Source organism: Rattus norvegicus, chromosome 15 (genome assembly GCF_036323735.1).
Source record: "Rattus norvegicus strain BN/NHsdMcwi chromosome 15, GRCr8, whole genome shotgun sequence".
NCBI classification, from domain to species: Eukaryota; Metazoa; Chordata; class Mammalia; order Rodentia; family Muridae; genus Rattus; species Rattus norvegicus.
Genome location: NC_086033.1, coordinates 4,987,750 through 5,012,069, shown reverse-complemented (window position 1 = coordinate 5,012,069; position 24,320 = coordinate 4,987,750). Strand labels below are relative to the sequence as shown.

General features: G+C 42.6%; 2 protein-coding genes and 1 pseudogene across 3 annotated transcripts; 2 read left to right on the top strand and 1 right to left on the bottom strand.

The window, feature by feature from the left end:
• Positions 1 to 6,195: 6,195 nt before the first annotated feature.
• LOC134482242 (glutaredoxin-1-like) lies at positions 6,196 to 6,553 on the top strand (annotated as a pseudogene).
• Positions 6,554 to 8,057: 1,504 nt separating this feature from the next.
• Positions 8,058 to 11,436, top strand: LOC134481925 (uncharacterized). 2 transcript variants are annotated; one of them, XM_063274740.1, is made up of 4 exons: positions 8,058 to 8,233; positions 8,984 to 9,143; positions 10,636 to 10,767; positions 11,210 to 11,436. In XM_063274740.1, exons 1-4 carry the CDS (start codon positions 8,143 to 8,145, stop codon positions 11,409 to 11,411), a joined length of 585 nt encoding a protein of 194 aa, XP_063130810.1. In that variant the 5' UTR covers positions 8,058 to 8,142; the 3' UTR covers positions 11,412 to 11,436. The 2 variants fall into 2 exon arrangements, with proteins under 2 accessions (XP_063130810.1, XP_063130811.1); XM_063274741.1 differs by lacking the exon at positions 10,636 to 10,767 and having other exon boundaries at positions 8,068 to 8,233.
• Positions 11,437 to 22,392: 10,956 nt separating this feature from the next.
• On the bottom strand, positions 22,393 to 22,692 carry LOC134482241 (small integral membrane protein 14-like). Its single transcript, XM_063274936.1, has one exon. The coding sequence runs from the start codon at positions 22,690 to 22,692 to the stop codon at positions 22,393 to 22,395; it is 300 nt and encodes a 99-aa protein (XP_063131006.1).
• Positions 22,693 to 24,320: the final 1,628 nt, after the last annotated feature.

Sequence of the window (24,320 nt, the reverse complement as noted above, 5' to 3'; positions counted from 1 at the left end):
TGATCCATAGAGATTCTGGCTACTGTGTACTGATCCCTCCAGTCTGAGCTCTCTAGTATTATCTGAGCCCAGTGCCTTTAAGTCTCCCCACAAATAGTTTTACGATACCCATAAACAAAGGAGTGGTATAGTTTATTTTCTGCATGAGTATCTCCTTTAGAGTTCAATGCCTACCCTTGGCAAGATTTCCATGCAGCATATTCTTGCCAAATATAATATCACTTCGGTGTGCATGTACTTCTTGAAATATTGTTTCTCTGGGTCTTTGCAGGTATTGAGGTTGTGATGTGGACCCCAGGCATTTCCCTGCATTGGAGGAATAATAATAGTCTTCATTTCAGAGATGGCCAGGCTTCCAAGGCCTTCCTATTGTTTTCTAGGTTGTTCATATCTCTCCTCACCTGACATTTAGACATTGCTACATGATATTAAAATATAATATATATGTACCATTGGATTTATCTGCTGTTCACTGTTCAATTTTTAGCATTTTGAAAAGCTGGGAAAATATGCAGGCCTGTGGGATCTCTTACCCTTCTCTCTTGGGCATGAGAGAATGACCTCAGATGAAAGATCATCCTGCATTATCCTGCTGAATTGTGCTGCTGTGTATGGGATAAGTGACATGGCAGGTCCTCACCAGGTCTTTTCCACCCCTAGGTCTGAACACTGCAGCAGAAGCTTTCCCAGGGCCCAGACCAGGACTACAGCTCTCAGAGACAGAACTGTCCACCAGGAGCACTGAGGGTGCAAAGATTGACACCACCTCCCACATCTCAGTCCTTGTAACCGTACAAATCTTGGGCTAAATTTGAAAGACCTTGAGATGTGGCCTGGAACACGCCTCACGTTTAACCTTTTGACGACTTGTCCATCAACAACCAACCACTCCGAGTGAGGCAGGTCTACATTCCTCTTGAGGAGATTTTTACCATCTTACCTGCCGTTCTGCTGTGTTTGCAAGGCCAGCAACAGGCTGGAGTTATATGTTGAAGAATCAGCAGGAATTGAATGCTGACTAATTTACTTGTTATATTTGTTTTTAGTTTGAAGTTTGGTTTTATGCATTTGGTTTTATTTGTTTACGTTTGAAGTTTTTTTATTTATTTGTTAACTTTAGATTTTTAATTAATATGCTATATTCTTAAGGCTATATACATTGAACTCATTGACTCCGCACTTTAAAATGTTCTCGAATAAATTAATTTTTGCCAATAAATAAAAATGTGACCTTTAACCCTTCACTGACAATACCGTCCTGAGTCGTGTGTGGTTCTTCCTCCTGTAACAGCATAAGTGTAAGGCAACAGTGGTGTTCTGCAAGTCTCATGCAGCTTAGGCTTCACCATCAGTTCACAGCAGCCAGAACTGCACAGGAAACTGTGATCTTGATGTAGACAGTGTGTCGTGCTCTGTGGATCCCACATACATGACGAAAATTATCCTTGCTTTATCCTTGTGCTCACAAATTTAGCTTCCTTTATAATGACAAACAAAGGAGAAACACAAGTATTTCTCTAATACATTAGAGGAAATAAAAACATTCAGTATAGGAATATAAAAAGCGATCAGGACACACAGAGCTGTATGCCTCTGCATTCCTTATAATAAAGCATCGGTTATAACTGCACATTTATTGAATTCCAGCAATTTTGGAGGAACGATATTTTTAAATTTTTTATTAGATATATTTCTTTACTTACATTTCAAACGTTATTCCCCATCCTTGTTTCCTTCCTTAAGCCCCCATTCCCTTCCCTCTCCCTTCCCCATATGTGTATCCCCTATACATCCCCCTTATTGTTCACCACTATTCCCCTGCACTGCCCCTGGAACATTTTCTTTATTGTTTTTGTTGGTTTGTTTGTTGTTATTCTTTTTCTCCCATTTTTATTAAATTGGGCATTTCTTATTTACATTTCAAATGTTATTCCTTTTCCCGGTTTCCTGTCCATCAGCCCCCTAACAACTCCCCTTCCCGTTCTAAATGAGTGTCCCCTCCCCGTCCAACCCCCATTACTGCCCTCTCCAACATTCCCTACACTGGGGGTTCAACCTTGGTAGTACCAAGGGCTTCCCCTTCCACTGTTGCCCCAACAATGCTATTTACTGCTACCTACGCAGGGTCAGTCCATGTGTAGTCTTTGGGCAGTGGTTTGGTCCCTGGAAGCTCTGGTTGGTTCTTATGGGGTTGCAAGCCCCTTCAGCTCCTTCAATCCTTTCCCTAGTTCCTCCAATGGGTGTCCCGTTCTCAGTTCAGTGGTTCGCTTCAGGCATTTGACTCTGTATTTGACATGTTCTGGCTGTGTCTTTCAGGAGAGATCTATATCCGGTTCATGTCAGCATGCACTTCTTAGCTTCATCTATTTTATCTAGTTTTGGTGGATATATATCCATATCTATATCTATATCTATATCTATATCTATATCTATATCTATATCTATATCTATATCTATATCTATATCTATATATCTATATATCTATATATCTATATCTATATATCTATATCTATATCTATATCTATCTATCTATCATCTATCTATCTATCTATCTATCTATCCATCTATCTATCTATATGGACCACATGTGGGGCAGGCTCTGAATGGCCGTTCCTTCATTCTCTGCCCTAAAATTTTCCTCCCTATCCCCTCCTGTGAATATTTTTGTTCCCCCCTTAAAGAAGGAGTGAAGCATCCACATTTTCGTCATCCTTCTTGAGTTTCATGTGGTTTGTGCCTTAGATCTTGTGTATTTCGAGTATAACTAAGAGGCGAGGATGTAAAAGAATCAAATGAATAGCTTGAGGCCAGAGGTTAGTGGTGAACACCAGAGGGAAAGATCATTCTTCCAGAAAGAATTGGCAGGTTTCTGGTAACTCAGCTTTACCAGACTACTTGTCTTGGGTCCACAGAACTCTCTGAGTTGCCAACACCAAGGTATGTTACGCCTACATACACTGGACAGTGTAGAAGGAGATGTCAAAGCCAGATGTCACATTTACACCTATGTAAATAAAAAATAGAGATCATTTACCAAGAAAGGATTGCATACAGGTAGCCAACGCTATGATAAATTATGGGAACCTGAATTAACTGACACATGGCCTCCTAGAGTCAGATAAAAGTACCTGCTTGTTTTTATTGATACCCTTTCTGGGTGAGTAGAAGCTCACTACATCGGACTGAAACTGATCATAGAGCAACTAGAAAGCTCTGCTAGGAACTTTCCTCCTAATTTTGCCACTTACTAAGAATGCTGTCCTATAATAGCCCAGCTCTCACGGCCAAAGCCTATGAATAACAGTCAAAGATGTATGAATAGTTTGGAGTCTTTGTTGTGCAGAATTCTGGGTAGGTGGAAATAATGAACAAGACATTAAAGAAGACACTAAGAAAACTCTCATTAGAGTCCAGGAAAGGTGGAAAGGCTCTTTTCTTATTTTGGGCCTGCTGTACTCCATACAAGGAGGGATTGAACCCTATAATATTATATTTAGAATACACGCCCCATTGCTTCTAAGTCTTAGAGATCAGCACTTGGCAGAATTCTTCAACTATTTTATTCTTGAAATCCTGTCTGTCCAGTTCTCTGTAAAGTCTATTACTTTGACTATCAGAGAGACCCAGTGAACCTCTAAATCTATCTACAATATCCCCTAATTTGGACCTGGTGGTAGTGGGCAACGAAAAGGACAATGAAAGCAATTTGCAATGAACTTACGTGGCGATGTTTTACACTCTTACAGTTATGAGGTTAGGTGGAATTTTAACATGGATTCCTCACAACTAGGTCAAGAATATAGAAGCCACAGATGACAAGGCCAAATAGACTCCCTCCAGAGCTTCTGGACCTATTAAAGTTGAGCTTTCACCTGACCTCAAGCCCTTCCACTACCTGCCCAACCTCCTGGATCTTATGTTTGGCATGAATACAGGGTCATGGTCCAAACTCTAACACCCTCAGGCCTGGCCCTGGGAACTCAGGAAGGTGGACACTAGAGAAGTGACATCTAATGGAACTGCAGAGGACCAATCTCCGTCCACGTTGTCCTTTGCTCACTAATATCTGGTTATTTTTTGGAGAAAGGATTTGAAAGTTTATCATCTGAAGTAGGTGCACAACATTTACAGTTTTATATTCACTGTATAACTGGGTTCACTATGTTACCAAGATCATTGCAACAGAGGGATGCAAAACAGAGACTTTGTGAGTACACATCCATGAATATATAAAAAGAAAGACACCTTGGAAGGAATGTACAATAAGAAAATGAAATCCAATATCCAATAAATTAAAGGTCTGGAGGGAAATACTGACTTTTGGGAAACCAGGAAAACCTAGGAAATTGGAATGTATGTCACAGGACTGGATCTGGGAATAAAATTATTATGCAGAAGAATGTCTTCCATCACGTGTCCCTTGATGTTTTCTCCCCATGCCAAGCCCCTGACGCAATCTGCCCTTTCAGAGCAGGTAACTACTAATGGAGCAAAGAGAAATCTCTAGCTTTAGAGGGAGGAGACATGGAAAGGGTTCCATTGTGTCACTGGAGAGCCTCCTGGAGATGGCACCTCAGAATCTGGTCACCATAAGGAAAGCTGGTTAGCAGGAGGCCCTGGCAGTTCCCAGTGACGTCATCCAAATGCTCTCCTGCAACCTGGCCTTCTAGAAAGAGTAGCGTAAACTGCAATAAAAGGATATGCTTGAAAGTAAAACTTGGAGGAAAGGCCCTGGCTTATCTACATTGTCACTGTGAACTGTGACATTGCTCTCTTGGCTTCTGTGGCCAGACATGAGGGGTCTGAAGCTATGCTGCCTCCTGTGAACTGTGAATGAGCTTGTGTCACACGAAGCATGTGAATGGAGTGAGAAGACAATAGGAGGACATTGTGACACTGCCCTCCCAATGGAGACATGGAAGTGTTGACAATCACAGTGGGTGAGTCTCAAGCTGCACTTTGAGACCCAGCCAGGCTACGTTTCACCTGTCAGCTCACTTCCTGCACATCCACCACAGGCCAAGGGCAGGCTCAGATGAAGCTCTGTTGAAGACAGGCGCTGTCCCTTGTGAGCTGCATCCCAGGGTATGCGGAAGACCATTCAGCCTCCTGTGATGTGGGAGATCAGAGTAGTAAGAGGCAGACAGAGGGGACAGTTCTGTGTTTGTTCTTCTGGGCTACCATAACTACATCTTCCAGGCTAAGGATTTGCTCATGGGAGTCTGCTGTCTCACATGTGTAAAGGCCAAGCTGTCGGAAGTCTCAATAACACAACTGGCTCCAGGCTGCTTTCTCAGTCACTGGGATTTTCACGCAGTCCTTCGTACCTTGTCTTCTAGAACCACAAATTCTTTTCTGGCTTCATATGTACAAGGCATATTTTCTCACTCTCTCTTTCTAGAGACCAGTAGGAACACATATATTGGACAGCCATGCTTATTGTCTAAACTGGCAGGCGTCCAGGTAGGGCATTAGTGGGTACAGCATCATATCTCAGCATCTCTTCCTGTAAGGGTTGGAGCAGAACTCCCCCATCTCATCCTGGGTGACGATGTAGATTAGACCCATCGATTAAATAAAGAATTGAAAAACTCTCCTGGGGGTGAAGTGGTGAGGAAATCATGTTGCCGTCCCATAAATGCACTGCTATGAGCAAGCTTCAGACAGCCTGGGGGGTGCAGCCTGCAGCAGAGACCACAGGCCTTTGGTGGAGAATGATTCAGTTCAGAACTGGGAAGGGAGAAGGATGGTTGATATTGTTCCAGTAGATCTCACTGCCTATAAAAAGAGTTTCTTCTAGATCAATGAATGGTTCTTGTAAAGCAGCTCCTGGACTGGACTACTGAGACCAACCATGAGCCCTCCAGACTGGTCTTTCCAACCAACAGACAAAAGTATCCACTCTACGAATGATACACAGATATATACACAGAATACCAGGATGGATACAGAGTTTCTTCAGTTCCATGAATGAGGTATTCAGCAGATGAGATGGCTCAGCAGATAAAGGTAATTGTTGCCAACTCCCTACACCTGAGCTCCTTCCTAGGACCTACATGATTGAAGGAAAGAACAAACCCCTCACAACTTGTCCTCAGATTTTTATGTAGTTGGGTTTTTCCGGTCTTGGTCCACAGAAGCAAAGACATCAGGTTTTCCAATTCCATTTGACACGGGACCAGGACCTTCAACCGAATGTTCCTTCCTGGAAAGCTGCAGCCTGTCAGCGTGGCTCAGTGGTTTGTGAACTGCAAGTGTCCGTCTGGGAAGGTGGTCGTGTTCATCCAGCCCACCTGCCCCTATTGCAGAAAGACCCAAGAAATCCTCAGTCAACTGCCTTTCAAACCTGGTCTTCTGGAGTCTGTGAACATCACAGCCACTAACAACACCAATGAGATTCCAGATTAATTACAACAGCTCACTGGATGGAGAACAGTTCCTCAGGCCTTCATAGGTAAAGAAAGACTGCATAGGCAGACGCAGCGATCTGATCTCCATGCCACACAATGGGGAGCTGATGACCCGGCTGAAGCGATTTGAGCTCTGCGGTTAGGAAAGGGGTGCAGGCAGAGCCCATGCCGAGAGCCATCATCCAGCTATTCTGATGGCCCGGACCCCTGAGAGATGATGTGCATCACAGAGGATGTCAGTATTTTCTGGTGACCAGACTTTTCAACAAATTGGCTTTTATTTCTTCTTTTCCTCAGTGCTAAAACTTGTTGCTGTTTGCCTTTAACCATGGGGCTGAGAAGCTTAACAGACAACACTGGCTTTTCCACTCTTCCTGAGCTGACATGTCTCTGCCTCTAAGCCCATGTTTCCCATCCAGTTGATCTAAATCCCCATTGAATCTGTTTCTGGTTTCCTGCCATGCTGGTCAGCTGAAGTCATTTTGCAGAAGTCCTCTTCCTGAATGGTCATTAAATCAATGGATATTGTGATTTTGTTTATGACCTACACACAGGCCTTTCCCTCCATCCTGCATGCACCGTCCCACTTCTCCATTCACAGCCCTCAGCCAGTGTTCTCAACCTTGCCCTCGCACAACCCACAGAAGGCCACACTTGTATGAGCACGCTGTTTGAAAAATCAGATGAAGAGCTTTAGCATACTTGGTCCTCACTGTAGCCATAATAACATAGACGACAGAGCAGATTGTGCATTCATCTCTATTCATAAAGGAGATTAAGAAAATCCCAAGTTTTATGTTGATCCTCGTCAGAGTACCAGCAAAGTCAAATATGAAATGCAAAATTGCATCAATTGTATCAAGGGGCAACCCCCAATATCCTCATGCCTGGACTTGGAAATTAAGGAAGACAGATATTGGAGAAGTGATGGCTGTCGGGCTACAATGTAGGAACACGCAGTCCAGGTTGACCTTTACTCACTGATGACCAATTTAATTGTCTGGCTATATTTGAGAAAGGAATGATGTCCTACTTAATATGTAAAAGAAGGGACAGAAATTTATGATTTTATATTTGCCCTGTAGTTGATCCCCTATATTCCGAAGAAAAGGGAGTTTTTATTGCAAAAAGTAGGATTATTAACATTGACTTTGTGAACTACATGGACATGTATGTGGAAATAGTCCTGGCTATCAAGCAATGCACAATAAGCAAATATTATTCAGGTTTTATAAAATTAAAATTACAGGAGGAATATATTGGCCTCTAGGAAACAGAAAAATTTGGGAATTGGACTGTATGTATGTGCATCGTCTCAGGTGTAGATTTATTATTGATAGAAATCGTCCTCATTTGTGGTCCCTGGAGATTTAGATACTAACAAAAATATCATATGCAATTCAGGGTTGTAACCAACTCTCTCCATCAAAAGCATTGATGACATCCGATGAAGCAGAGAGAAATATCTAACTCTGGAGGAGAAGTTGCCAAAGGATATTCCCTGGGTCACAGGAGAGGCTGCAGAAAAGGGCCTCATAGAAATTGGTTTCTTTTGGGAGAGCTGGTTAGCAGGTAGGCCATAGAACTTTCCAGTGACGTCATCAGTAATCTCTTCCTTGGACAATCTCTTGTATCTAAGAGAGCACTAGAATCTTCTGTGATGTCACCAGTGTTGTGGTGACACCAACTGCCTGTGGGATTCCCTCAGTGCCTTTTGGGTTCACAAACAGGCATGTTTCACCAGCTGCTCAAGCTAGTTCAGAAGGAGAGGGGAGACCAAGGAGAGACCAGACCGAGGCAGAAGAAAGCTGGCCTTCTGTCTTGTAAGTACAGAAGAATGAAATCATTCTGGGGAAGGCACAGTGAGTACTGGGTAGAGTTGGGGAACTTCCTCCAGGAGGGAGGTTTGAGCTGAGCCTTTCAGGAGTCGGCCTTACAAGCAGGAGCCTTGGAATTTGTCAATTGCAGACCAAGAGTCAAGAGTCCTGATGATTAATTTGACAGAGAGCCAGGAATTGGACAGCCTGCAGCTTCTTTTCTATGAGCTTTTTAATTTCTACTGCCAAGGAATGCCAGGAGGAAGCCCTATGAGACTAACAATGTGCCCGTTCATGGTTGGGTGCTGACGCACTTCATCCTCTAGATTCCTGTAGGTTACTAAGTCTGTAGTGACAACAACAAGGAAGGATGAACCCCCTAGTCATGAATTGAGGTCGCAGACACTTTAAGCTTGAACACACGATTAGGGTTTGATGGTGCTGTGAACTCCAGGATTGACCTGCTCCACGTCTGTTATCTGCTGACAATGTCCCAAATCTTTATGTCTGAGGTAGATTCTATCTTTCAGTATGAGGGATCCTGTAATAGTGAGTGAGGCTTATGTATGGCAATGGAGGTTGGGAAGAGGGAAATAGCTTAAGAGTCCACATTAAAGATAGCTTTTCTTCTCTTTCAGGGATTCAACAAGTCTCCAGCCTTTCCTCTTCCTCAACCTCCATTTTGAGACTCAGAATGGTCTTTTCTGCCCATGGGCTATCCAATATGTACATTCACTTGTGTTTATCTATCTACAGGGTTTATTCGGAAGGCATCATCAGAAAATTTCATCAGTAACCATGAAAAGCGTATAAAGAAATTGGAGGAACTAAAACTTGAAATCCAGAAGTGTAAAATCGAGCGGGATGAACTTTCTCGAATCCTGGACCTTTTTGTCAATGATGGTTTGAACTACAGGTAGTCATTATGCCCTGTAACCTATTGACTGTCTTGTGCTCTCTCTGCTAAGCCAAGATTTCCTCACATCAAGAAACTGTTTCGGGTCTGGGGATTTAGCTCAGTGGTAGAGCACTTACCTAGGAAGCACAAGGCCCTGGGTTCGGTCTCCAGCTCCGAAAAAAGGAACCAAAAAAAAAAAGAAAGTGTTTCACCTCTCATTCTGGATTTTAAGGAGCCTTGACAGGTGCTGGCCTGTGAGAGAAGCTAGGTGCTGTGTGTTTAGGGTCAACCTCTCTTGTACTTGACCCTGAGCTCCTTGGAGTTGAATTGGATTTTTTCAACAGCTGGAAGGACCTGGTCACACTTGCTGCATCTAAGTGTGTGAAATGAAATGCCTGAATGTCATCACTCTTACTCTGATTTTGGTCGTTATACACTGATTCTATGGCACCTCCACGATAAAGTTGGCATTCTAATTATGTTTGTATATGGGTTGGTATGAACGTATGGATGTGAAAGTATTTGTGTTTGTTTTGCTTAGGATCAGGAAGTCTGGGACCTTTGATTGGGTCTGAGAATTTGTTTGATGAACAGTTTGCAGGTCATGATAGTGATGAGTCCGTGAGTCCGTCATTGATCAACAGAGCACTTTGCTCCTTCTGTTTACCTTGCTGGCAAATAGGACTCTCCTGAGGGGAGGAGGTGTTATGAATCCTCTTCCCTGTAAAAAGTAGTTTCGGCCTCTGGGAGTCATGTAACAAGGATTGAGAATCCCTGCATTCAAAACAAGAGAAATGTCATCACATCTTTCTGTTGGACCCAAGGCTATGGCACAGACTGGAGGAAACATCTTATACTTCTTACACAACTATTCAATTCCTTCATGCTTACATGGCCAGCTCTTCAAGGTCAGCTCCCTCCATTTGGTCCCCTAGCTCTGCTGTCCAAAGGCCAGGATAATTAATTTAACCAGCACCATTGGAAGTAGCAAGTTTGTGGTATATACTGGGCTTAGGTAGTCCAGAGAACAGTCTGAGTTCATTTATTTATTTATTTATTTATTTATTTATTTATTTATTTATTATTCATTTTCCTGCTTTGAACTTTATTTTCTTTTTTTTAATTATCCAAGGATGGTTTACTGTGACCTAGAAAAGGTCACTGTGGGAATAAATTCTTGGCACTTGTTATTCCCAAACATGCAGCTCTCAGACTTTCTCCCCTCCTATACAGAGAGTCTTTATAGGACCATATCTCACCAGCCTTTTAAGGATTACTTATTTCAAAACAAATGCATGCTGATTTGCAGAGAAATATTTTCTATGGGAGAGTGATGGTTTGAATCTCACTGTTGTGTTTTTGCTGTGGTCTTTGAGTTTTCCACTTTCTTCCCTAGCCCCCATTCCTTGAATTTGAATTTTTTATTGGCTATTTTTTATTTACACTTCACCTAATTCTGAAATCATGGGGTCAGACAGTTATTTGTTCCTTGGGTCATGTTCTAACACAGGCTGAGTGTTGAATTGCCAATGCTTAAATCCCAACATGAGATGAGAACGATGGACATGCATAAGATGACCAACTGGATAAGTGATGCCATGGCGAAGTACAAGGAGCTCATACAAGAGAACAATTCCTACCGGTGAGTCACTGACAGAAAGGAGACCCCAGCACTAGGCAGGGAATACTTCTGTCCAGCTATGACTTTGAAAAAAGATCTGGGATCCATGAGAAACACATGGGAAGATTGTATAGCTGCTGGGTCTTCTATCAGCCCTCAGAGGGGATTGGCCCTCCACCTGCCAATGATTTTAGAATACCATGAACACATAAGCACCCATATGCACCATTTCCTCTGCTTTGATGTATATATACCCTCTAGTGTCAAGATTTTCTGAAGTACTTTGATTCCCATGGAGTGCGGACTCGGGATTTGACCTGCCTCTAATTGGTGCTAACATGCAAACTGTGGCTCTAGTCTGGAGATGCCTGGGGATGGGGCCCTTGAAGGGATGATTGTACTTGCAGGAGTGGCAGGCAAACAGAAACTGCCTGGGATTTACCATTATTTGTTTTTGATTCAGCATCAGAAACTTCCACCTCCTGAATGAATGCAATGAATTGAAGAAGAATGTAAGGATTTTGATGAATGAGAACAGAAAACTGCTGGTGGAGCAGACTGAACTGCAAGCATCCTGTGAGGAGGGAAAGAGGTTCTGTGAGGAGGCCAGCAAGACCATCTACACCGCAGATATTGAATCCTTGTGTCCTGTTACTTTTGAGTAAATCGAATGTATCCTTGTGAATCAAACAGTGATCTCGAACTCGTCACTCTTAAGAACCTTCTTTATTGAGGTGTGATGTAACCATCTGAAATCCCACAGCTCTCAGGCAGAGATGGATCTCTGCATTCTCACAGGGATTGGGCATCATAATTACTTCCCAGTCAGACTGAGATACAAAGAAAATTGTACTTTCAGTGTAGATTGTGTGTCCAACTCTGAATACCAACTTCATGATGAAAAAATTATCAATGCTGTATCCTTATCAAATATTTAGTGACCACTAAAATATACTCTTTTGTGGATGAGAGTGTTGAACATATTAATGGAATATTCATCAGGTGTTCTGTAGTATCTCCCAGGAAATAAAACAATATTATAGGGAGTATAGAAGCAGTCATGAAACAGAATTGCTTGCTTTTGGTTTCCTTCAAACATGATATCAATTGTAACTGCACAGAAGAGATAATAAATTGCAAGACCTTTCAGGGGATAGGGTTTTTATGGTTGGTTGTTTTCTTGTTCTTCTTGATTAGGATGATGACTTTTGTTCTTGACAATGTACTATGTTCCATTTGGGATTTCAACTCAAGCAGACCACATAGTTTACAATTCAGTTTCTAGATTTCTTTAAAAGCTGGACAAAATATCCAGGCAAAGGTGCCCTATGAGTTTTCTCCTTTGGTTTTCCCATCTTTGGGTGCTTTTGTTTTTGTTTGTTGTTGTCGTTGATTTATTTTATATTTATGAGTGTTTTGCCTTCTGTAGGTCTGTGCGTGCTATTCCCCAAAGGCCAGAAGAGGTCATTGGGTTTCACCTGGAACTTAAGTGACAGAGGATTGTTAGGTGCCCTGCAGGTCTTTTGAGAAACAAATTCTCAAATGATGAGCCATCTCTCCAGCCCCTACCCTGGACGTTTGTCCTTCATCGTGTTCCTTATTTGTGGCAATGGATCATACCTGAACAAAGTGTTTCTTGAGATATGTAGGGACACATTTATGGGGTACGCATGCTAATTATCTAAACTTCCAGGCATCTATGTGAAGTTTTTAGTTAGGGTTTCACTGCCGAGAACAGATACCATGACTAAGACAAATGTTATAAAGGACAGCATTTAATTGGAGCTGGCTTAAAGGTTCAGATTTTCAGTTCTTTATCATCAAGGTGGGAGCCTGGCAGCAACTAAGCAGATATGGTGCTGTAGGAGCTGAGAGTTCTACATCTTCATCTGATGTTTGCTAGCAGAATACTCAGTTTCAGGCAGCTAGGATGAGGGTCTTAAAGGCCAGACCCACAGCTAAACACCTGACCCAACAAGGAAATACCTACTCCAAAGAGCCGTACCGTATAATAGTACCACTCCCTGGGCCAAGCATATACAAACCTGCACATTTCACTCTGAGGCTTCCAGAGGCTTCTTCAAACATATAAGACTATGGGGGCCACATAGTGGTGTTTCTGAGACTTCCTTTTTCAATTCAATTTATCTGATTTTCTTAATCTAGTTCTCACGCAGAATCTTCAGACAAGTGCAAAAGGTAGCCACATTCTTTACCATAAAATCTCCCCAAAGAGTCTCTAAGCAAATATTGAAATTCTTCACAGTATGCTTGGGACAGAGTCACACAATTTAAACCACTTTCAGTAATAAAGTCTTCCATATTTGTTCTAGGATGGCCCATTAAGCCCTATTTAAAGCATTTCCACAGCTTTCCAGATCCAAAGTCCCCATGAAAGAGCCCGAGTTGGAACAAATCTGAGGCCGGTGGGAAAATTCCACCACCAACCTCTGAGCAAAGAATGACCCCTCCCTTCCAGGAGGAGTAGAGCTAGTGTAGTTCCTGCAACAGCTGCAAACCAGACTGTTGAAAAAGCCTCCTGTGACTCCCCATCCGACTCCCTCAGAAGGTCCCAGAACAGCCCACTGACTGCAAGTCAATTTGGAGGTTGCCTCTCCCCACTGATAGTACCCTATATAGTTACCTTTCTCCAAATTCTGCCCCAATTGTTTGAATTCTACCTTAATTGCAAGTATATAACTCCCTGGTAGACTCTACTCAGGGACTTCTCTCTCTGAAATGGGATGACCCTGATATTTTGGAATTTCTAACTCTTGTTTTTGCATAGATTTCCTCCTCTGTGAGTAACATTTCAGGAGGTCCAGGTAGTGGTTCAATTTGCACCTCACATTTTGTGTATTGGCCAGTAAACTCCCCTCTTGTGGGGGACCCACAGGAGAGTGGTGAATCGGGGAAGTGACAGCTTGAGCGATGTACCACAGTTGTCTATGTTGCCTCTATCTAGCTTCCATGTGTTCTGCTTTTGGTTAGATTCATATGTGCAAGCTTAAGGAGGGCTCGGACAGCCTCAGTAACAGGACTTTGATCTGGCCAGTGGCTGGAGCAGATAGCCTGAGTTATCCTGTCCGTGGCATGGACAGGCTGGTCTGTGTACTTCAGCTGTGAAAGAGGGCGCTTTGTGTTAGTTGTTCTTTTGTTTTCTGTGTTCTTGGACTTGGACTGACGAAATTTTTTGACATGGGACAGGTTGTTAGGACTAATGACCACTTAATGTAACTTAGAGTGGCCTGCGTTTGATGTTAAATGGCCACAGGACCCCCCCCCCCAAGGTGTCAGCAGTAGAGGATATAGTGTTTCAGAAGTTTTCCCTCCTCCTCCCTGCTAACACTTCTTTGTCAACGGGAACAAAATCTGAGTCCAGCCTAGCGGTTAGCTCCATCCGTGTTGACAGTGTTAGCTTAAGGGCTGGAGAGATGGCTCAGTGGTTAAGAACACTGACTGCTCTTCCAGATGTCCTGAGTTCAATTCTCAGCAGTCATTTGTTGAGTTTCTTTTTCCCTCAGGACCAGCTCCAGGTTTTACATTTCTCACTGGTTTATCCCCTCTTCCCCTCTCCTTCTGCCTAGGGCAGACACAGTGCAGTCTGGCATCCAGGGTCCATGACAGGAGAGGCCCCAAGTGGTCATATGTATCCATTAACAGAGTTTGCAACTGACTCTTGGTCACATCTTTTGTTCAGTAAATGAATATCCTTCTTGCCAAGAGAAATGCTTGCTCCCTGTCCGAGTAAATGTGGTCTCTGAGTTTTTAAGATGAAAAAGATTTATTTTATATAAAGAAAGGGGATGCCTCTGGTAGGCTCATGTTGAGGCATCTCTTCCCCTGAGGAACCAGCCACAGGATGGCATAATGTAGAATAAACTGTATTCAGGACATGACACCAACTCCCCCGAAAAGTTCTTACAGATTCTCTTCACCACAGACATAGGCCAAGAAACTGGCCCTTGGGCCCACAGGGAACCCACCCAGATTGGTTATTTAATGGGTGTAAGGGTTAGGGATCTCCTCCAGATTTGCCACCAGGCTCTGTAAGCAGGTTTAAACAATAATTTGCCAGTGTTTAGATATGATATTAAATAAGAGAAAACAGAGAACTCTAGCACAGGGCTTTCTTCAATTAGTTAGTGCCAAATATTAGATAAAAGTTACAGATACAAGCTAATAAAAGTTGCAGAGATTATAGAAGAGTGCAGATTAGACAAGAAGAATTAATTAGAGCCCCTCTAGCCAACAAAGCCCTGGATCCAGGAGAAAAGACTACCATAGAAATGGCCAATGGCTTATTTATCATAGAAACTGGACTCAGTGACAGCAGGATTGCCTGCTTATTATTGTTGCCACAGCACTGTTGGATAAAGATGCGGATAAGTTAACTTTGGGACTCATCACACACACACACACACACACACACACACACACACACACACACACACACAGATTGCTGTTCAGTAATGTCTACAGGCTTCATTATCAGACTTTCTCAATCTACTATGGCTTACATATTTTCCAGCCACCTGTTACCCCGAACCGTGCAATTCTGCTGCCCGACCCTGACTTGGACTGTCCACTCCATCAAAGTGATTCTCCTCTGTCAGAGACAGAACAGATCTGGTTTATTAACAAAAGCAGCTTTACCCATGAGGGTCAGAGGAGAGCAGGGGCAGTAGTGACACTGGAAATGGAGGTAGTCTGGACTCAGTCTGTTCCTCCAGACACTTCAATTCAAAGGGCCAAGCTAATAACATTAACACAGGCCCTCATCATGGGAAAAGAACCCAATGGCTAGAGATAACAGACGGGCTAACAAGGCCGCTAAGGACATAGTCTTAAAGAAAACAGCATCTCTAGATTGGATACTGTTCTACCTGAACCACCTAGATCAACTGATACATGCAGAAAAAGAAACTAAATGGGACGGTGATTATCGAGCGTAAGCTAATATTATCCATCTCTTTAACAAGAACTCTTCTCAGAAAGATCCACAGAGTCACTCACTTGGGAGTAAAACGAATGACAAACTTTAAAGCTTATCAGCTGAGCAACACTCCCAGTCACCCCAAATATCCAAACTCCTGACTGAGAGGTAAGAGCTTGGAGGCCTCTACTGGGAAAATTGATTTTATAGAGATTAAGGAAGAAAGACATGGCTCAAAATACCTGCTGGTTTTTGTGGACATTTCCTCCTGGATAGACGGATAGAGATACTAGAAGAGATTTTCCCAGGTTTGGAGCACCTAAGGTAATAGGACCAGATAAGGGCCTGCCTTCATATTTCAGAAATGTCAGGGACTGACTAAGATCTTGGGGACTAATTGGAAGCTTCATTATGCATATCATCCCCACAGTTAAGGGCAGGTAGAAAGGATACATAGAACTCTAAATTAGACCTTAACTGAATTAGCCTTAGAGACTGGTGGGACTGGATGACGCTCCTTCCCTTTGCCCTGCATTAGATGTATATGGCATTCTAGCCCCCATTGTATCCAGCCTACAGTTGGCAGCTATTACAGAACTGAAAAATGATAATTTAATATTTAAGGTCAGCGCTACCCAATAGGCTCATGACTATGTTTGCCCTAAATTATGTGCCCTCAACGCCCTGGCAGTCCCCTACATTGGGGAAATGATCCTTCAGAGGACCGTGAAGTTAGGGTTTTACTGCTGAGAACATATAGCATGACCAAAGTAAGTCTTATGAAGGACAACATTTAATTGGGGCTGGGCTTATAGGTTCAGATGTTTAGTTCAATATCTTTAAGGTGGGGGCATGTCACCCTCTAAGCAGGTGTGGTGCAGCGGTGCAGCAGGAGTTGTGAGTTCTACATCTTCATCAGAAGGCTGCTAGCAGAATACTAACACTCAGGCATTTCTCTGACCCCAGATATCTTAATCAAGCAACTGGCTTTTGAAAATGCTAGTGCAGTAGAAAAACACTGTCTCAAAAACCAACCAACCAACCAAACCAACAAAGACAAATTAAAAACAACAACAACGGGGTTGGGGATTTAGCTCAGTGGTAGAGCACTTGCCGAACAAGCATAAGGCCCTGGATATGGTTCTCAGCTGTGAAAAAAAAAAAAAAGACAAAATAAAAACAGGGGCAACAGCAACAATAACAACAGCAAACGAAAGAAAGAAAACACCAATGCATACTCTTATGTGACCTTGACTCCAAGTTATTTCTGAATTGTAAATTAAAAGGCCTATAGTCACAAGCTGTACAGAATTAAGACAGGTGTTCCCTGGTGATCCCAGCGTGGGGGTGGGAGGAGACCATTACAGACAGGGGTAGAAAGAAGAACATAAATAGAGGAGAAGCCACCATGAGGTAAAAATCTTTAAATAATGGCCGTGTGAGTGGTCTAATTGGAGTTTAAAGCATCCCAGACAAAACCATGGCAAATTATATAACGGAATTATTGGAAAAATATGCATAATAGTATAGAGGATAGCTATCTGCCCAACTCTTGTGCTGATTAAGGATTATCATAGATATAAAGCTAGTGTGAATCTTTTATCCAGAAACTAACTGGGCAAAGGATGGGCAGAAATCCATGGTTGGGATCAAATACTTTCTACACACAAAAGCAGTATCAGCACCTAGAATTACAATCTTCCCAAGCCCAGATAACTACAGACCAGCATAGAAACACAACCAGTAACAGCCAGGGCATTCAAATCTCTATTAGAGCCCATCAACACTATGACAGAAGGCCCTGAACATGTCAACATGACTGAAGAACAAGAATAAAAAAAGACTGTAAAACAGCATTTGCACATATGGGAGAGGCCTTTAAAGAGAAAGTAAAGAAATGTGTGAAAACAATAACTGTGGAAGGAAATGAATAAAGAAATCCTAAACAGAGAGATGTGGATGAGTAAAATGTAGGAACTCAAATAGTCTCTCAGAGGCAGACCTTAATAACAGACTCCAACAGATGGAATAGAGAACCTCAGGCATTGAAGAGATGATAGAAGGAATGGATACGTAGATAGAGGAAATCTTAAATCCAAAGGGAGGAAAAGAGTGGAGGGGGAAAGGAATAAAGGAAAAGCAAAGGAAGAAAGGAAGGAAGGAAGGAGGAAGGGAGGGTAGGAAGGAAGGAAGTCAATCCTGGAAGAAAACATCCAAGAAATAGACAGGATTTTTCTGCAAAATAACAAATATAATAATGATAAACACAATAAAGTATATAGGAAGGATGAAAATAAACTTGGGTCAAAGGCAAATAAAACAGAAAACAAAAACAAAAACCAACGAACAAACAAACAAACAAAAATTCTCAACAAAATCATAAAAGAAAATGTCCTTAACTTAAACAAGAGACTCATCAAAGTAAAAGGAGCACACAGTATGAAATAGACTGGAGTGGAAAAGAAATTCCCCTGGGCATATATTACCTAAGACAGTAACATGGAGAACAAATAAGTATAATAAAAGCTGCAAGGGAAAAAGTACTGGTAACATACAAAGTCAGTCCTCCTATGAGAATCACACATTACTTCTCGCTAGAGACTCTAAAAGCCAGAAGAGCCTGGATAGATGCACCGAAGACTAAGAGACCAGACTAATAAAGTTGGATTTTAGTTGACCCAAGGGCCTCTCTTCTTTTATCATATACAATATTATTAGATACTTCCTAAAATTGCCTTCAGAGCTTCCTTGAGGAAGCCTGAGGAGCTTAAGACCTCTGATAAAGTATTTTGTACACAAGAACCTGCTTCCTTTTTCCTTATTTCTACTACAGCAGGATGGAGGCAAAGTTTTTTGCAAACTACTTTTAATAAGTAGCCCACATCATAGTTAATGGAAGAGAAAAGTTATTAGGATATGGGGAAGAGGACCTGTTCAGCAATAGTTCTTCAGGAAGGAGCTTGTTTTTCTTTGGCAGCAGTTCAGGACAACAGCAAGCAGCAAACCTGACTCCAGAGGGGATTTCACAGGGGAGGAAAGCAGGAGTGTGGTGGAAAAATTGTGGCAGCGGCTGTGCAGACTCAGGAGCTCCTGCTCAAGCTGCAACAAAGCACCCTGTGCTCTGAAGCACAGCAGCTTAGCCAGTTAGCTGGAGACCTGGCTCTCCCACTGCCTGCCTTACCTGGAATCCGCACAGGATACAAGAGGACAAACAACTGTGCCCAAGCTGAGCAAGCAGCACAAAAGCGCCTGTGAAGGACCCGCAGGCACCACCTTAGTCAGCTTCATCGGAGCAGAGAGTCTAAAGTGTTTTCCTCCTTCAAGCATGGCACCCCAGCCCATTTTCTTTCATTCCCCGCCTTTATTTTGATGGCTTCTACTTCCCTTCATAAGTTTGTCGTTTAGTTTCTTTTCTCTCTTTTTTGTTTCTTTGTTACTTTCTTTCTATCAACTAATATAAAGGACCAGCAATTTGATATTTCTAACCTAATATTTGTTGTGGTTTATGCCGTACATATTTGCACATTAAAATTTTTTTTCTTGCATTTGCCACACTTTAATCGGACTCATTAGCTTAGCTCAATTTCGGTTCTTGGGTTTTCTGAGGTAAGTGAATGTTGGGGTGACCTCATTCCCAACTCCTGATCCTTGTGCCTCTAAAGTCAAATGCTTATGAATTTTCAAAGTTTTCTTTGCCAGTGGATACGTGTGTGTCTGTGCATATATGTGCCACAATATTCAGTCCATGTTTGTACCATGGGTCCCAGGTATTGAACTCAGATAATCATACTAGTGTAGCAAGTTCTTTTACCTGCTAAGGACCTTGCTGCTATTGCACAAGTGTGTGTGTGTCTAATTTTCATATATGTATACACCATATATTGCGCCAATCTCTGCCTCTCAATACCATTGTCCTTCCTTTCCTCACCTCTTCTATCATTTCTTTTTATCCCTCTGGACAGTTTCTCTTTGTTCACATCAGTTTAAAATGTAGGAACACACACACACCGTTTGAAACCAAATTAAAATGAAAAAATAAAAACATGCAGTCTTTTTTATCAGTACTCCTTAGCAATAGCTTTTCTTTGATTTTTTATACATTTGATATATAATAATTAATGGGCAATCAGCTTGAAAATTTTCCTTAATGATTATATCCTTGGAATTTTCATAAATGTTTTATAAATGTTATTATACTATCTGCAGATAAAAATGTCAACTTTTAATTCCTACTAGTGACAGGCCTTAAATTATCACCTTCCTCCATTCTGACCACCGCAGTCTGCTGTCTATAAGGGTGATCACCACTTAGTGCTCAATGAAAGGGGAACAGAAGAGTGGACTTGTTCTGACCCCTTCTGGCCAGTAGCCCTTAGGTGTTTGTCCTGAAGAAATGAGGATATAGATTGCTAGGTATGGGGTGCCACCTTGTGGAAGTGAGAATTTAGTGCACCTGAGTGAGGTCTTCTCACAATTGCCTTGGCTGGAGGAGAGGTGAATCATCCCAGTCACAAGCACTCCTCTCTCAAAAGAAACCCAACCTCAGCTTCAAAGGAAACGGACACTTAATTTCCAGTGAGATTCGTGCACATCCCTCACTCTGGCATAAGTCCAAAGGACTTTCAGAAAAATGAAAGGGCACTTAGCGCCATTAGAAAATTCATGCCAGAGTCTTCTGTCTAGTCCAATTGAACAATGCCTCGAAATACCCAGCTACAAGTTGTTAATCTATACGCCATGCCGTGAACCATCTAAGGTGATAGCATATTCATAACGCCCTAGTAGGCACTTAATTGCTTTTTTGTGGATTTAGGACACAAAGAAGAAAGTGCCTTTCATGGTGGTGGTCCACTGTTAGTTCAAGAGTTCAAGCAGGAGGGCAGAGGCAGGGAGTAGAACATCCTTGTTTACATAGATAGTTCCATGCTAAATACAAACAAAAAGATCTTCGATTACAAAATACAAAACTCAAAATGAACATGTCATTGCAGATGTGTGTCCCTTCTGAGCGCATAGGTTAAGATCAAACTTTATCATGCCAAGAGAACACTCATGAGAAAATTACTGGAGACACCAGGCAGATTAGAATAGAAGTAATGGTTCTGGAGAGGTGGTTCCACAGTTAATACTGGCTACTGTTCCAGAGGTCGGAGTTCAATTCCCAGTAACCACACAGTGGCTCACAACCATCTATAGTGAGATCTGGCGCCCTCTTCTGGCCTGCAAGCATGCATGCAGGCAGAATGCGGTATATGTCATAAATCTTAAACAAACTAAAATAAAAGTAAATAGGTTTGGAAAGCTCTGTGTGTTTTATGTAAAAAGTGCAACTACATCTACTGCTATCCTGCATAGATATCCAGTGGCCTGCGGTGTCCTTCTATTTCTGATCGTTTACTCACCACTTCAATATCTGAGACCAGTGTCACTTATGATATACTTCATCTAAGTTATAATGCACCATTGTCACTCAAGCCTGGAAATATTAACCCTTTGAAGGAATGTATAAAGAGTTTTAGTCAGTATGTTGTCACAGGATCTGTCAGGGGTTGGAGAGATGGTTCAGAGATTAAGAGTACCAACTGCTCTCCCAGAGATCCTGAGTTCAAATCTCAACAACCACATGGCTACCTACAGCCATCTGCAATGGGACCTGACGCCCTCTTCTGGTGTGTTTGAAGATAGCTACAATATACTCACACAAGTAAAAAGTATGAAAAAAAAAAAAAGGAAAAACGGGACCTCTCAGTATAATCTGGCAGAACTAAACATCATGGACTTGCTGGGTGAAACAGGGTGGCCTTGATCCTACAGGAATCTACCTACTTCTTTATCCCAAGTACTGAAATTGGCACTTTGAGTCACTATGCCCAGTTGTGAAGAGTCCTTTCATGGTCGTGCTGAGCAACTTTGCTTATCATTTCCCAACAGCCACTTCTTTCTATGTAAATGAGACCATTTCTGTAGTGTCTGGTTTCAGGTGAATTCTGATTGGCTGTGTGATTCTGACATTTTTGTGGCTCCAGTTGACTAAAGAGGAACCCATCCATGGTTTTCTAGGTCTCTGAGTGTTTTACCTCTTTTAAAAATATTAATCAATCATGTTTATTTAAAGTATTACCATCAGAAATTTTTAATGGTAATTAAAAAAAAATCAGTAAACAACCAAATCGATTTTCCTATTCTAGCCATATAAGCCAGCTGGACTTTGTAAGGAAAATGATCTAAAGTATCAGTGCCAAGGACTACAGAAAACTGCCACCCATAGGTAAACTGCCACAGTAAAGTGACTACGGCATGGCTCTGTCACTCATACCAGACAACCAGAATATACCTTATGAAAAGAATTAAAATCTATCCAAACCACTTAAAATACTTAAATGCAGAAACCTTAATTTTCCTTCAGTTGGGCCAGAAACCACCACAGACGCTATGGTCAGGGTTCCAGGGAGAACGAGTGGAAAGTTTAAGCTTAGGCCAACCAACACAGCCCTCGATTTTTCAAAGAAATCATTTACTGGGGTATACTGTAAACAAGGACTGTGGCAACACAGGAAACAAAGGCAGTTGGCAAGTGAAACTTCTAGAAGCTCATGAAAACAATACCATCCACACTGCAGACGGAAAAGGAGAGACAGGTAATGCCATGTTCTCTTCAGTCGTTCGGTCGTGCAGGGCATCAAACAATCGCTGTTTCCCACACCAGGATGTTAGCCCACAGGAGGGGCTGGCGGGACCTGTCCACTGTGAGGACTGGAGGGCTTTCCAGGAAGGCTGAAGCCTCTCAGGTTAGGAGGCCTCAGTAGAAAGAGGAGCACAGTGATCACCATCCAGGCCATCAAGATCACAGTGATGCTGATGCCACTGTCGCCTGAGGGCCCTGGCAATTCCCGAAGGCATTCTGTGTTGGTGCAATAGGACTGGGACTGCCGGAGCAGATTGATGAATTTTCTCATAGCGCGTTCATGAGAGCAAATACATTCACAGGGATCAAATCCCCCTTCAACCATGGTTGGTTACCAGCTTGTTTTTACTCAACTCTTTAAAGCCACCCATACAAGTGGTGGTGGGGACGGTGGTGGCCTGGAGTGTTCTGGATGCCCCTGTCGCTGCCACTGCTGCTGCTGGCTGCCACCCTCCTCCCCTCCAGATTAGATAGACCATGTCACTATTAGCCACTAGACCCAGATCTGTGTTTTGCCTTTTGTATGGGTGGATGCATCACGAGGTTGTCAAGTGTGGGCAGAATCTGGGAGACAGCTTTGCCTATCGAGGTTGGTGTTAGTCTTTGTATGGTTACCAGGGACCAATTCCAGATCCTCTGGAAGAACAATAAGTGATTTCAACTGCTGTGATATCTTCCCTGCCCCTTCCTCCATACCTTGATCTTTCTTTTTCTCCCCCCCCCTACCCCCGGAGCTGGGGACCGAACCCAGGGCTTTGCGGTTGCCAGGCAACCGCTCTTCCACTGAGCTAAATCCCCAGCCCCATACTTTGATCTTTCTGTAGTCTCTCTGACTCCATCTGCCATAATGAACACTTCATCTCATAAAGCACGGTGGACAATAGCTACTGTGAAAAATACCATAAGTTGACAGAGCCTCCATTTTCACATAAATATATAAACACATAAATACACATACCTACCTAAAGAAACACAGAGACACACATAAACACACGCACAGAACACACAAAGACACACACAGCCCAAGTCATCATATTCTTTAGTAATTCTGTCCAGAGCAGAGCAGTTATAGATAGAAGAAAGTACAATTCCCAGCAATTTCAACTGAATATCATGTAATGCATATTTATGAAATACATATTTCACAGTATTTTAGGATTAGAGTACATTATACTATCTATCCTTTATTTTCAAAAGTATCGAAAGTTAGGAAGAGAATTCCAGCCTAGTATCAGACTTGTGTCCATCAGAGTCAGAACAGGTTGCTGTTTGAAACTTTCTTTTATTACAACTGTTTCCTAATGTCACATAGGAAAACCGGCTTCAGCCAGAAATGCCTTTAGCTACCACATGCATCTGAATCTCACCCTGGGAAAACCATGAGAAGCCATGAGAGAATGTGTGTGGCTCTTTGATGTCCAGCTTTCCTGTAGGTCTCTTCTGGCTTGCACGGACACCACTCCTTGATTCCTCCCTCTAAATGGCCGTGCAACCTTCTTGCCTTGCTCTGCTGCTGGTCACTGACAATTTGAGGAAGGTAAAAATTGCCTAGTGTGTTAGTGAAGCAGGCCTTTGAATGTCGCTCTGAGGGGTTTTGGGGAGAGAATCGACATAAAACTCACTCTGAATGGTGGTAACACCATAACTCACAGGCCAGGTGCCTGCACTAAATGGCACAGAGAGGAAGCTAAGAGCTAGAATTTCCCTATTTCTGCTCCCTGCTCCATCCACATGGAAAGAGTCTCATTCACATCCTGCCAGCCAGTCCACTTCTACCAACTGCACCTCTCACGGCTACACTCACCCCTTCTAGGATGGAGTCTGTGCTTCCCGACTCTGAGCCAATGGAACCCTCCTTTCTTAAAATGCTTCTGTGACAGAATGGGAAACAGGACCAGTGCAGTCACTGCTTCGTTCTGCCCTTTGCAGTCTCCTCCCGACTGGCTCCCTCAC